Here is a 14,513-nt window from a genome sequence, read left to right on the forward strand (position 1 = left end):
GGATCTCACCAGGGTCTCAGTTTGTCTACCCATCACCTCTGCCTTCTGTACCCCCTGTGTCTCTGGGCCCTGCTGGCTCTGTCTTAGCTGCTTCTGTCCCCACTTCTTACTGATGCCCTCCAGCTCCTGCACTATGTGTTTCTGCCCAGCTCTCTCTCTGCCTTCGCCTCTTTATGCCTCTGGCTTCCTGTGTGTGTTGCCCTCCATCCCCCTCTCCACCCGACCTAACTTGCTCTTTTTTCTCTCAACAGGGAGACTCTGGTGGCCCCCTGGTCTGCTGTGGGGTCCTGATGGGTCTTGTGTCTTGGGGACACCGTCCCTGTGCTCAACGTGGAGTTCCAGGCGTCTACACCAAGCTCTGTAGATTCAAACGGTGGATATGGACAACGATGAGGACCAAAATCCACCAACTTCCAGACCTATCCTCAGGCTCCATGTCTTATAAACAGCTATTGAACTTCACTGAATCTTCTTTACCAATATATTGAGATGAAATGTCTCTCCTTTCTTGTTTGATTTTATTAAGACTTAAAGTGGAGTTTTCAAGTGTCAAAAGGTGTTACTGGTTTTAAGATGTTCTGACATCCTTGTGTTCCTGGGACATCTGCTACATGGTAGGGATACCAATGTTCTTGCCCCTCATTACCATGACAAACAGCTGCCCAGGGACAAGTCCTGTGGCTGAAGTTGTGGAGTGGAGAATGGCTGCAGTGATGCTTCAGGCACCGGAGCAGATGGATCATATGCTTCTCACTCCCGAGCTCACTGAACAAGTGAGAATCTAGGGTTGAACCACTCACAGGCAGTCACAGTGGTTGAGGAAGCTGAAGGTAGCACAGGTGTAGATATGACCTGCAGATGTAAGCTGTGTCAGATCAGAAGAATGAAGGTGTGAGGAAAAGGAGGAGAGACGGGACAAGTTGTGCTAGAGGGAGCAGAACTGATGGCAAAGTAGAACTAAAAACTTTAAAGAATACAAGCTGTCCTCACAGAGATGTGTTAGGCAAGTACAAACAGAGCAGGGACATGCAGTATGCCAAAGGAACCATTTGGGGTTAGTGAATATAAAAATATTTCCCAAAGTGTTATTTTTTAAAAAGAATACAACGACTTGAAAACAGAAAAGCTACGGCTAAAACACGAACTACTGATGTGATGAGAAAGAAGAGATGGTGGAGAATAGGGAGGAGATGGAGAAGCAAATGAGGGCCAGGAGAGAGAAAGAGAAAGAAGGTGAAAATTTACAAGCGCACACACACACACACACACACACACACACACACACACACACACACACACACACACACACAGGACCCAATTCAGCAAAACTAATGTAATTATTTCTATTGTAAACATATACCAGTAAAAAATTAGTGAGCTGAAAACATGGATGAAAAAGAAATAGAAGTCAAACATTTAGAACTATGCAAAATAAAAAGTATGCAATCTCCTGGCACAAATGAATGCACATTGGGATGGCACACACTCACAGTCACCCAGGCATCCGTGCATACACGTGCACACTCACACCTCAACTTCTGCGATGTCAAACAGCAGAATCCACGTGCTTGGCTGTGGGAAATGGAGCTGGGCCATCATGGTGGCCGTGCGCTGAGTAAGGAAAGATAATACATTTGGAGATTCTGATGCAAGCAACGCCAATACATCCCTTTCTCCTCTCTTTGCACCCTGGGTCACTGCAGAGCAGGATGAGCTGTGAGACACGTGCTCATTCCTGGGCCTGTGGGGACAGAAATTGTGAGACAATAAGTTTGGCGGCAGGTTGGAGGGAGAGGCAGAAGGAACATTTCAGCCACGTTTGAAAAGTGAGGCTGAAAGATACAGTAGGGGAACCCAGCTAGTGAGGGAGGCAGAGGGAGAGACAGACAGACACAGGCACCAGCAGACACGTAGAAGCCCTGCACAGGGTATGGCTGAGTTCAGCAAAGAGGAACAGGGAAGGGAAGCAACCCAGGCAGGGAGAGTGAGGAGTGAGGCAGAGCTCAGGGAGGGAGGGTGAGACCTCAGGCCGGGGTGGGACACACGGGACAAGGGAGTAGCAGACCGTGCTTCCGGTTGGCTTGGGCATCCTCAGGCACATGTCCAGCCTGGCTTTCCCACACTGGGAACTGGGACACAATGGCACGGTGCTATAGTGCAGCAGGCTTCCATCCAGACTCCCTCAGGTAGCCATGCCGGGCTTATAAATGTGCCTAGTTCTGGGGCAGTCAGAGAAGGCAGATGCCCCTGCCTCTCCCCTTTCTCCCCTGATGGCCACACAAGGGCGTGGCCAACAGCTATCCTGACACACCCCCTTGTTTCCCATTGCTTTCCTTTGGTCCCCTTTGGGTGGAGCAAGACCACTTGCCTCCATATCCTGCTGTCAACTCTAAGGTTACTTCATAGTTGCTCTCTGGGCCAGCCTGACACAAGATGCCACTTGGTTGTCACCCACAGTGCCACTCTTTCATTCCCACCTCCCCAGATGCTGCTGCCACCTCTGAAGAACTGGCCAGGAAACTGCCTCTAGTGTGGAAGGGATCAGGAAGGGTTCAGACCCATTATCCCCAGTCTTCAATAAGTTGAGGACACAGCTAGCCCTCCTGCATGTTGAACAGTATTGGCCTGGCCATACTTGTGGAGACATGGCAGCTGTGAACTCAGCTGCAGCATCTGCCCTGATATACCCTGGAACTGCCATCATGGCAGCTGCAATGACTGTGTATGCCCTGCACCAGTGCAGCAGGTATCTACTCTGACCATATTAGGCTTGATATTAAACTTAGCAGTAAAACTGAATTGGGACCAGTCAGTGTTCTCAGATCAGGGACTTGAATGTGGACCGGTTTGGACCAATCAACAAGGGCAAATTTCGGCCAATCACCCACCTCAATTTGGACAAATTGGCAGGCTTGAATTCACAGCAATCAGCTGGATCTAATCCGGACCAATTATATGAGGTATGATTTTAAAATATGGATATCTAAATTTTTAAAGTTATTATTTAAATTGTTTGTTCTACTTTTCCATCAGTTCTGCTCCCTCTAGCACAACCTGTCCTGTCTCTCCTCCTTTTCCTCGTGCCTCCATTCCTCGGATCTGACACAGCTTATGCCTGCAGGTCATGTCTATGCCTGTGCTACCTTCATCTTCCTCAACCACTGTGACTGCCTGTGAGCGGTTCAATGCTAGATTCTCACTTGTTTAGCTGAGGAGTGAGAAGCATATGATCCATCTGCCCTGGTCCCTGAAGCATCATTGCAGCCATTCTGAACACAGCTTCAGCCACAGCACTTGTTCCTAGGCAGCTGTTTGTCATGGTAATGAGGGGCAAGTACATTGGTATCCCTACCATGTAGCAGATGTCCCAGGAACACAAGGATGTCAGAATATCTTAAAACCAGTAACACCTTTTGACACTTGAAAGTTCAACTTTCAACCTTAATAAAGCTAAACAAGAAAGCCACCTATCATCTCAATAAATTGGTAAAGAAGATTCAGTAAAGTTCAATAGCTGCTTATGATACATGAACTCTGCCTAAATCTGATAAAAGTTGCCTATGAAAACCATACAAGAAGCTTCCTACCTAATAAACAAGTTTAAAAAGTCATGTATTTACATTCATGAACACAACAAAGATGCCCACCACTTCTTCATGATAGTAGAAACCCTAGACAAAGCTCTAGACAAGATGAAAATAAAGGTTAGTTAATATATGAGGTGTCATTTAAAAATATGATGAATGTCTTAATTTTTAAAGTGTATGAGAGTAAAAGAAACTTTGTCAATAATTCCCCTCAAAATAGTCTCCCTTTGCTTCAAACCCATTTATCCTATTGTTTTGGGGACTTTCTGAAACAGTTCTGGAAGCCTTCCTTCATGAATGCCTTCTTTAGTTGCAATGTCATGGCCACCTCCACATCTTGAATCAATTCAAACATTTACATTTCATCATTATTTTAACTTTATGGATGAGCGAGAAGTCGCTCAGTCCTAGAACGGGTAAATAGGGTGGACAAGAACACACTGGACTGTTCTTATGAGCCTGCCTTGCCCTTGAAAGGCACTCAGCAGGATCATCCACCACCTTTTTCATTATATCTCATGAAGACACTAAAAAGGACTTCCAAAACTGCTTCAGAAAGTGTCAAGAGCAATGGCATAAGGGCATTCAAAGGGAGGAGGTTTAGTAGCAATGTGTGTTCTACTGCAATAAATTTTAAAAAGTTAAACATCCACCACAAATGGGATTACCCCTTGTAGTTCTGAAGGAAAGCAAGGTAGGCAGAACTATCTCATTAGATACTGACATATTATAAATATATCCTAATGGCCATAAAACCAGTAAATAAACCAATGGATAAGCAGAGCCCAGAAACAATTTACACAGGTGGGAATTTGCTATGTGACGGCAGGCATATCTCCAATCAGAAAATGAACATCAGAAAGCAAGTTTGCTGAAGTTGAACAGATTTTGGTCTCCAACTTCAGCCTCAGCATTTTAGGGAAAAAGCCCTGGGAGAACCTGAGTCATTTCCAAATTTGGGGTCAGGACACAGTGAGGGTGCCTGACTCTGCTCTGCAATATATCTAAAGCAAGGAAGTGGACTTTAAGTTAGAAGCTGACTCAAAGAAGAGCCAAGAGGCCAGGGAGATAGCTCAGTGGGCTAGCACCTGCCTGGCAAGTGCAAGGTCTGGAGTTAATTGCTGGTACCAAAAAAAACAAAAGAGAGAGAGAGAACCAAGAGATGCCTATGTGGGGATGGGCCTTACTCCAGGGTTTAGCTGGCTGAGACCCTGGGAGCCCACATGGGGTCCTGCTATTTTTTTTCCTTGTAGGATCTAGATTGAACACATGTGATAGGAAAGCACTGAGCTGTACCCCCAGCCCCTGCCTGGGTTTGAACCTCTGTCACTTACAACACTAGGACCTTGAGAAAGAGACCTCTATTCTGCTGTCAGCTTCCTCAACTCTGAAATTGTTCCAAGAGCACAGTCAAGATTAGAAGGAAGCAGTTTGGAAATGAGAAGTCGGTGGTTGCACAAAAGCCATTGCTCTTCCTGAAAGAGTCAGTGACGGGATTCCTATGGCTTAATCTCTTGTACAGAATTTGACCAAGAAATACATTCACAGAGCACTTATCTACTATAAAGCACACAAAACTGAGAATGATACTCTAAATTAGTGGGTATGTTCATATGACTAATTTCACTTCCCCATTCTAAATGTAACTTCAGCTTGCCCAGCACCTCTGCCCTTCCAAGGATCTGCTGGAAGGCCTCAGAGTAGACTGACAGCCAAGCACACGGACCACTGAATCCATAACTCTTTTTATAACAGCCTTTATTCTTGGGCTGCCTGAAAACCAGTCTCTTCTGGTATTGTCTTGCTGAGGCAGCAGCTTCCAGAAATCATTGGCCCTCAGTTCGGAAAAAAAGGCTTGTTGGTGGCTCTGAACTGCTATTGGGGCCTGGACCCCTGGGCGGAAGGGAAGAGGGACTGGAGGCTAGAGACTAATGCTAGATTTGGGGATGGTGCTGGATTCTTGGTCCCAAAGTCATTCGTTGCTATCTGGTCTTGATAATTTTCTCTATCCACCGTTTGAACTTGCAGACATTGGTATAGATGCCTGGAATTCCAGGTTGGCCACAGGGAGGGTGTCCCCAGGACACAAGGCCCTGCAGGACCCCACGGCAGACCAGGGGGCCTCCAGAGTCTCCCTGTTGAGAGAAAAAAGAGCAAGTTAGGGCGGGTGGAGAGGAGGAGGGAGGGAGACACACACAGGAAGCCAGAAGCGCAAAGAGGCAAAGGCAGAGCAAGAGATCAGGCAAGAAATACACAGTGCAGGAGCTAGAGGGCAGCAGGGAGAGCTGGAGACAGATGCAGCTAGTACAGACCCAGCGGGCCCCACAGACAAATGGGGTGCAGGAGACAGAGGTGATAGGAAGACAAACTGAGTCCCTGCTGAGGCCCCAGGACAGTAAAGACACAGAGACCCAAGGGCTGGGTTGTAGGAATCCACCTTTAAAAAACCAAGCACTCAAACCATAGCTTGTAGGCAGGCAGGGACAGTCCTGCCTCTCAAACACCAGCTCTCCCTCCCACCCCTTGGAAAACTCCCCTGAGGAGCTCCACTCCCATGTGCATCTCCTTTTCCAGCCTTGGCTGAGGGTGAGACTGGGTGGAAACTTGGGTGCTCGAGAGCCCTTGGAATTGAGGATGGAGGTGTGGTAGGCAGTGGGGCTGGGGATCCTGAATGCAGTCAACCAGTCTGTTCTTACAGCTGTGTTCCTGCTCCCTGGACCGCCCCCACCCCCTGGTGTCATTCTCGGATGTCTCTCCATCCCTCCTCTCAACATCATAACTCTGCGTCTCTCTGCCGGCTCCTTACTTCTCCCTGGCTCTCCCTACCTGTCTCTGTGGCTGTTTTACCCTGTGTCTTCTTGTTTCCTTTTCCCCTCCCAGGTCCTTCTCTCTGTTTCTCTTTGCATCTGCGTCTCCCCGTGATCCTCTGAGTCTCTGTCATTCATACCATGACCTTGTGCCTTCCGTGGGTTTTACACCCCATCTCCACCCTAAACCCCTGCCTCCCTGTCCCAGTCTCTTACGCGGCAAGAGTCCTTGTGGCCCTCACCACCAGCACAGAACATAGTACGATCATAGGATTCCTGGTAAGCTTCTCTGCAGGACTGCTCCGATACCACTGGAATAAGCACACACTGCAGAACGTCAGGGTGTTGGTCTGTGACAAAGGACACAGGGTCAGAAACACACCTGGGCAGAGACAGCCATAGGTATCTGTGAGTCCAGAAGCAGGAACAGCAAAGCTCACCATTCAATAGCCGACCCCAGCCAGAGATCCAGCACCTGGTTCCTGGTCTCGGACATTGGGAGGCGATGGGGATGGTCCGGATGGTGTCTGATTGCTCAACTGGTTTGCTCAATTTGATGAGCATGATGTCACTACCATTCCAAGGTCTGTTATATTTTGGGTGTTGCACGGAGAAATTAGCCTCAATCATCACACTGCCTGGTTCATTTCTTGGGTTACGTCTGTGCAGGCCCAGCCCAATGGTGTAGGAACTGAGGGTGATGGGACAGTCAGTACCATAGTAAGTACATCCTCTCTAGAAGCCCAAACTCTGATGCAGGCCAAATCCAATCCTAGCCCCACCCCCCACTCATCCTCAACCTCAGTCCCATCCCCACTGCCATTCCCGCCTCCACCCTGCCCAGACCCATCCCTGGTACCAGCCTCATCCCCACAGGACGGCATCCAGATCCCATCCCAATCCCCACCCTCAAATAGCCCCAGAACCTGATTATTAGGGGTGGGGCAAGAGAAGCTTTGTCTAATGTGTTAATTGAGGGAGCCACTAACGTAGAAAAAGCAAGATCAATAGTGTTTCAGTATAGTATTTTTAAATTCAAAATTAATGCAACATGTCCATGATACAGAACATATCAGAAATTGAAGGGAAGGCAGCATTTGAGGTGCACCTCACCCTCGCCCCATACCTGCAGGGTCCTATTTATTTCAAATGTGGATATTTTGTTCATCATGGATGTCTGCATTGTATTAATTTGTTTAAAATAAGACAAAAACATATCTCTCCTGATGAGTCAGCTTTTGCCTCGTCTCTCCATATACCCTATCCTGCAGCCACGTGCATATCTCGGTCCCCATCCACCTGGCTCTGTCCTCACCTGTCCCCTCGCCTTGCCCCAGGTCCCTTACACCCAGTGACAAGAGGTCCCTTGTCCACACCACCTGGCTCCTAGAAGCTGAACTGAGATCCAAGCCCACCCCTCTAAGGCCATCTCCTCCTCTCCACTTTCATATTTGGGTCAACCCCAGGGTCCTGCATGGTTTCTCTTCCCACATGCGGGATCCAACAGACCCAGCAAGAGATGTGAATGTTCCTCTAGCCTTGGGAAGAGGATCTTCCAGCCAGGCCTCCCCTTTGACTATAGCTCCAGCCTTGCTCCAGGCCTAGTGTTTTAAAGTCCCAGCCCTGGCCAAGTCCAGCCTCTGGGGCTGAGGCTCACTCCCCGGCCCTGCCCCTCTGCATTGCTTGAACCGCACCCTGGGCCAAGACTCCACCCTCTCCGCTCAAACCCAGCCTGGCCGACCCCTCTGTGCAGTGCAAGGTTGGCCCTCAGTTCCGCCCACAGTGCCCCACCCAAGAGAAGCCCCACCCGGTCCAGCCCCTTGAGCATTGCCCCCTGCAGCCCCATCCCCACCCCCACCCCGCACTCGCTCACCTCCTCCAGCAGTGTGCAGCTGACAGAACCCACTGTGGGTGCACCAGAACTCCAGAGCAGTACCCATCCTTGTTGAAGAATAGTGCAGCCTGCCAGGGCTGTGAGTGTGGAGTGCAACCAAAGCCAGCAGAGATGAGTTCGCTGACTGGGGGGAGAACATCTGGGATGTGGCCGCCTGCTCCTTCAGGTGGAATCACAGCTCCTGGGGGCAGGATGAGCACACAGTGGATCCGGTGGGTGGGTGGGTAGGATCTTGTGGTGGATCTGGTAGGGCTTGGTGGGTCATGGTTAGGAAGGCCCAGGTTAAATCAGGAGGGCCAAGCAGAGGCAAGATCTGAGGCTCCGCCTCTGGGGCTCAAGCAGGACAGTCCCAAGGCCAGAACCCTCCTCGGAGCCTGAGGCTTCACACTGTGCTCCACCACCCCGGTGGCATAGACCCAGCATCACCACACAGGTGCCCTTCCCCAGGAGGGGCCTCTGTGCCAAGCACAAGACAGAGGCCACCGCCCCTCGGAATCTGTCTGTTAGACACACAGAGTGGACATCTGGACACAGAGAACAGTCCCTCAGGGAACACTTCTTACCCTGGACCCCAGGCCTCTGAACGGCCGCCTTGTACAGGGGCTCAGGAGCAGTGACCTCCACAGGGAAGGGAGCAGCTGCCACACTTCTCTGCCAGCTGGGGCAGGAGACCCATGCACAGTGCTGTCCCTCTGCTAATTACAGCTAACATCTGCACACTCACCTATGGGCCAGAGTCTGGGCAGGACCTGCATTTACACTGTATTTTCTAACCTGCTTTCAGATTGCCCTTGGAGGTAGGGAAACAACACAGAGACATTACAGGCTTTGGCCAGGTAAGAAGTAGCAGAGCTGGGCTCTGAATCCAGTTGCTGTCTGTCCTCCACAAGCTGTGTTTCTACCCTGGTGCCATGCAGACCCCCAGGGGGCCTATGGGTGGGGCAGGATGACCCATTTTGGGTGCACACAGGCTAGCACACACCCCAAACTCAGATACCTGCAGCCATGTGGATGATGCATCCCAGGAAACAGAGCCAGAGGGCTTCCACTGTGGTCCCCATGTCAGCACCTGCTGGGGAGGAAACCCAGTGACTGTGGAGCCTCCCTCATCATTCTAGGAGCAGCTAGAAAGGACCCTGTCCAGCCTAGACTCTGAGACCTTGCCCAAGGAACTGTAACATAGGTCAGAGCTTCTCACCCTCCGCCTTGCTGATATTTATCCATGCTCTGCTGGGGATGGACTCAGGACACCACCAGCCTCCCAATGCCACCGAGCCATCCCCCTGCCCAACGATGGCTGATGGCTGGTGAGCCTTCATGCTGGGCCCGCCTTGTGCACTCCAGAGTGTTTTACACCCTGTGCCAGCTCCTGTCCCTCATCCCCAGTAGGGACAACCAAAAGGCCCATTCACCATCCAGGTCCTGGGAGAAGACAGTGTGAGCTCTGCCTGTGAGGACAGAGGAGGCAGGGAGACCGAGGAACGAGTGACAGTTAGGGACAGGGACAGAGATGCTAAGACTGAGGCTGAACCCTGGAGCAGGGAGGATGGGGCCCAGAGACAGAAGTTTCAGGGTCACCAAGCTGAAGGAGACTGAGATGGAAATCAAGGTGCTCTCAGCGCAGTTTCAGGCACAGCCCTGTGCCAGGCATTGCACGAACATGAGACCCGCCATGACTCACCTTCACAGCCATCTCAGGTGCCAGTACCTGTTATTATTCCCATTCCAAGGAAGGTGCAAACACAGACAGGCTGAGTAACAAGTGGGGAGTGATAGGTTTTTCCCTTATTATAATTCCTTTAGGGTCGCTGTGGCGCCACCTACTGGAGACTATATGCCATGGCCAATATGGCACTGGCCCCTAGAGGCCATGTGCTAAGCCCCAACCTTCTGCCCCAGAGTTAAATTACGACTTCCCACTCCCCTTTTTGTAATATCCTGTTTCATTTTCCCATGCTCCCACCCAGCTAGCCTGCCAAGTCAGCTGGCCCACCCCTCTAAACCCCGCCTCCAGCCTGATCATATTTAACCATTGTTCTCTGGCCAGGTCCCTCAGAAGATCCACTATCCCAGTACCCCTCTCCTCTGTGGTCTTCTCCGTTCCCACAATAAAGGCATTTTATTGTTTTATTACTTTCTGTGCCACCGGCCGACACCTATCAGAGAGGCCATTAGAGTCTGTGCTCTTAAAACCTCACTGGAAAGGGGCACAGTGGCACCACCTGTAATCGCAGTGCTCTGGCGGCAGGAGGATCTCAAAACCCTAGCTGTACACTGAGTCAAAGCCATGCTGTAAGGCAGAGAGGGAGACACACACCCAGCAGGACAGAGACAAGAAAGAGGCAGGAACTCAAGGATGGGAAACACTGAGCAAGGCTTGGGCTGAGAGAAGACAGGCAGGTTCGTTCACCTGGCTTCAGCTCCTGGGCTCTCAGGATATGGCTTCCCGTGCAGGTCTGGACTCTGTGGCTGCTGCCTCTCAGAGCTTTCAAGGGGTTTATGAGGGTCAGGAATGGGGGCTGGCCTGCCCTGGGGCTGCTGAAACATTATTGCCTGAAGGTAGCATTTCTCTTGATGCACTCCCTGCAGCTGTCCTGGTTCTAATCAGATCAAAAAGCATGGATCAGGGGTCTGGAGAGGACACCCCTGAAACAAGTGACCACCCTGGCTGGTCTCTCAGCCTCTCTGGGAGCTATCTCTCAGCTCTGTTTCCTCTATTCTAGTGCTCTTTGCTACACTTGGCCTTCTCTCATCAACTTTCTGCCTTGGATTCTTTGCCTTTAAACTCTTTCCCCTACATTAAATCTACATTAAATTAAGCAAATATATATGGAGTCAAGATAATCTGTCACTGTGTGTGTGGCACTAGGGGTAGTATCCAGGGCTTCTCACTGAGCCATCCCCAAACATCTTTTCATTTTTATTTGGAATCAGAGTCTCATTACATTGCCATGTTGCCCATACTGGGCTCAAACTTGAGATCCTCCCACCTCAGTCTCCCAGAGAGCTGGAATTAAAGGCATGCCCACACACAGTGTATTTTTCTCTCCTAGGGATCCACCAGGCCTGGTGTGCTCCCCTCAACTCTGGATTCCAGCCACAGAGATCTCTAAGCTACCAGATCTCTAATTCATGAACCTCCCAGGCAGGTTTGCACCTGCCTTAGGCCGTGAGCTAGCTGTTCCTTTTTCCTGTTGTCTACCTTGGTCACTTTATTTTTCCTTTAAAAAAATTAAGATGTGTTATGGTTTGAGTCTGAATGTCCTCCGCCACAAAGCCTCATGTGGTCATGGTTGGGGGGCTTTTCTGAGGCGACTGAATCTAGAACAGTAGTTGATTCATTGTCTCGTGCTGGGATTAGGGGTGTGAGTACTACACAGGTCTTAGGGCGGGTAGCCTGCATACAATATAAGGGACAGAAAAGAGGCTCACTCCCCCTTTTGCTCTTGTTGCTTTTGTATCTTCCACCACCATGAACTATTGCCCCTTTGCCATGCCACCCTGCCTTGCAACCAGCTCATTATGGACTGAAACCTCCACACACTGTGAGCAAAACAATCCTTTCCCTCTTTATCTTTGGGTGTCAGGTATTTTCTCCCAGCAATGAGAGAAAAGTAACTAAGACAAAGTGTGACTTTCATACAGTAAAATCCGCTCTTTAAGGTTATAGCTCTGAAAATTCTGACATATGTAGCACGTATAACATACACACAGCCATTAAGATATGGAACTTTCCATCACCTGCCCAAACTATCCTGTGACCCCCTTGAATAACTTGGTCCTGTTTTCTGCCCCCATTGCTAGTATTTTTGAGAATCATGGAAACGGAGTCTTACTGTGCACAGTTTCAGCAATGTGCCCTTGAGACTCTCCCTGTGTGTGTACCATGCCTCATCCCCTTTCCACATGAAGAGGACTTCACAATGTGGACAGACCTGTTTATGTATCCACTGCCTGGTTTTTCCATCACTGGACCCCCTTTGCACAGTCCTCTTACGCTAGGGCTCCTTGCTAACTTACAGTGTATGATTTGTATTAATATGCAGTACTCTGATAACACATAGTGGTGCATATCAGGTTTATCACAGAATTTGTCTGTTTCATTAGATCTGTTTTCTTTTGTCCATATCTCTCAGCTACAAAGAAGACAAGAGACTTTGCCAGTACTGTTCACCGGTTGATCCCTAATTCCTAGAACCACACTGGGCTCCCAGTGCGTGCTTGATGAGCAATTTTTGAATGAATAAAATTGAATGAATGGTCTCTGACTCTGGCTCACTGTGTCTTTCATTCTATAGGGACATTGTCTGCCTGGTCGGTTCTCTCTGATCTCCCTGATCTCTCTGTCTCTCTCTCTCTCACACTTTTTCCCTCTCTTCCCTGTTCTTCTGTCTCCTCTCTCTTTCCCTGACTGTCCCGACCCTTCCTAGGTCTCTCATGTACCTCTGTGTGTCTCTGGTGTGTGATCGGGGTTGTGTTTGGAATCAGGGGCCTGGAGTGTGTAATGTAGAACAGGAGCGTACAGTCTAGGGCTTGGACCTGAAGCCTGGGGTCTGCCTCCTCTCTCGGGCTTGTGCTCTGGACTCTAGAGTCTGCAGTCTGGCTCTGGACCTGGGGTTGGAGGCCAGCATGTGAATCTAGACCATGGGTCAGCAAACTTACTGCAAATGTCCACAGGCAGTTACGATGGGTTTGCGGGCCAGACACTGTCTGCCACACTTACTCATTTGTGCTGCCTCTGCATGACGACAGCCAGACAAGAGCATGTGACCACACTGCATCCAAGCACGATTTACAGAGAGCAGCTGGGTCAGGCCTGCGAGTGTCATTGGCTTTTCTGATCCAACCGCAACTGTGGAGTCCAGGACCATGGAGTCCAGGAATGGAAAGCCGAATGCGGTCTGCAGCAGCTGGAGCTTGGGGCTCCTGGGCCTCATCTCAGGAAATATGCAGCTCCAAGTCTGCAGTCAGAAGGTGACAGCTGAGGTCTGGAGGTTGGAAATCGATCCTTTGTGGTGGACACCAGGGATTTGACACCACCGTGGTAGCGAGCATCTCTCTGTGAGACATTGTCTGGACAGTTGTGAGAAGTCACTGGAACCGCCACTGTCGGATGTGGTGTGTCCCCAGCAATCCTGTACTGGGAGCGTGGTCCCAGTGTGGTGATGTTAGGAGCTGGTGGGACCTTTAAAAGTAAAGCCCAGTGCAAGGCCACTGGGAAGCTTCCCTGGGGGATTAAAGTAGTTGTCAGGGAACTCAGTACAGACTCAGTATAGATACACTGCAGCTGTGGATGGAAGCATAGTTGTTACAGGCTAGGCCTGAAGGCAATGCATAGGATGACTGAGTCTGCATATCTCCCTAAGGTATGAATAGTAGTGATTGATATCCAAACGTTGTTCTTATAAAAACAAAAATGGCGAATTGTGGGGGATCAGTTAAGGAGAATTGAGTCTTAACCAGCCTCCTCTGTGAGCACAAAGGTGAAAGGCAACACACAGGCTTGATGGCACATTGCAGGTTCTAGGGAAAAGCCAAGAATCTCAGCACAGCTGAGATTAAGTTGCTTATCTGAGCAAGCACGAATGGATATTGGAATGCAGGTGATTCTTGTGTTACTATAATTGCTTGTACCCATGTCTGAGTGAAGAAGGAAGGATGAGTCAGACACTAGGGGCTCTCTGCCCACTAGAGGGAAGAGCCCGCTGGCTGTCTGAATTCTAAACAGACTCTGTGTCTCTGTGTCTTTCCTCCTGGTTTGCTCCCAGGTCAGGGTGACAAATAGAGAGGAACAACTGGAGCAGGTTGGTCCCCCACAATGGGCACCTGTAGGCAGGGGCCTGACTGGCACCTTCGGCTGGCTTCATACAGTTAGTGGCTAAATTTTTTTACTGATCATTAAATAGTTTAAAAATACTGAAAAACAAAAAATGAGGTCTACTTACAATCATCTTTAAATATTTTATTTAGGATCCAAATATCCTTGACTGTAATTTTATGTATTTGGTTAATTTTGAAACTATAGTATGTTGCGGACTTGACCTAGCCCCCAAGCTCCTAAAAGGAGTTACAGTGAAGGCCTAAATAAAAGAGACAGGGAATCCAGGAAGGTCAGAACTCTCCAGGAGCTAAGACATCCAATATTTATTCAGTTTCAGACAAGTTCAGGGGGTGGGGTGCAGGGAGTGGAGAGAACATCTGAAGCAAAAGTCCTGGAAAATGAGC

General features: G+C 49.5%; 2 protein-coding genes across 2 annotated transcripts in view; one reads left to right on the forward strand and one right to left on the reverse strand.

The window, feature by feature from the left end:
- Positions 1-3,177, forward strand: part of LOC102015573 (transmembrane protease serine 9-like) — a 30,312-nt gene extending 27,135 nt beyond the window's left edge. Inside the window, exons 7-8 of the mRNA XM_005412968.2 lie at positions 252-360; positions 3,122-3,177. Of these exons, the coding sequence (XP_005413025.2) occupies positions 252-360; positions 3,122-3,177 (165 nt within the window). The remainder of the gene's footprint in view (positions 1-251; positions 361-3,121) is intronic.
- A 2,392-nt stretch (positions 3,178-5,569) lies between these two features.
- On the reverse strand, positions 5,570-13,225 carry LOC102015899 (kallikrein-4-like). The gene is made up of 6 exons (XM_005412969.1): positions 12,951-13,225; positions 8,852-8,946; positions 8,268-8,469; positions 6,835-7,085; positions 6,611-6,744; positions 5,570-5,722 (listed from the first exon to the last, which is right to left on the reverse strand). Exons 1-6 carry the CDS (start codon positions 13,223-13,225, stop codon positions 5,570-5,572), a joined length of 1,110 nt encoding a protein of 369 aa, XP_005413026.1.
- Between the last annotated feature and the right edge of the window lie 1,288 nt (positions 13,226-14,513).

The sequence above is a fragment of the Chinchilla lanigera genome, unplaced genomic scaffold (assembly GCF_000276665.1).
Source record: "Chinchilla lanigera isolate Chin_1 unplaced genomic scaffold, ChiLan1.0 scaffold00158, whole genome shotgun sequence".
Taxonomy (NCBI): Eukaryota; Metazoa; Chordata; class Mammalia; order Rodentia; family Chinchillidae; genus Chinchilla; species Chinchilla lanigera.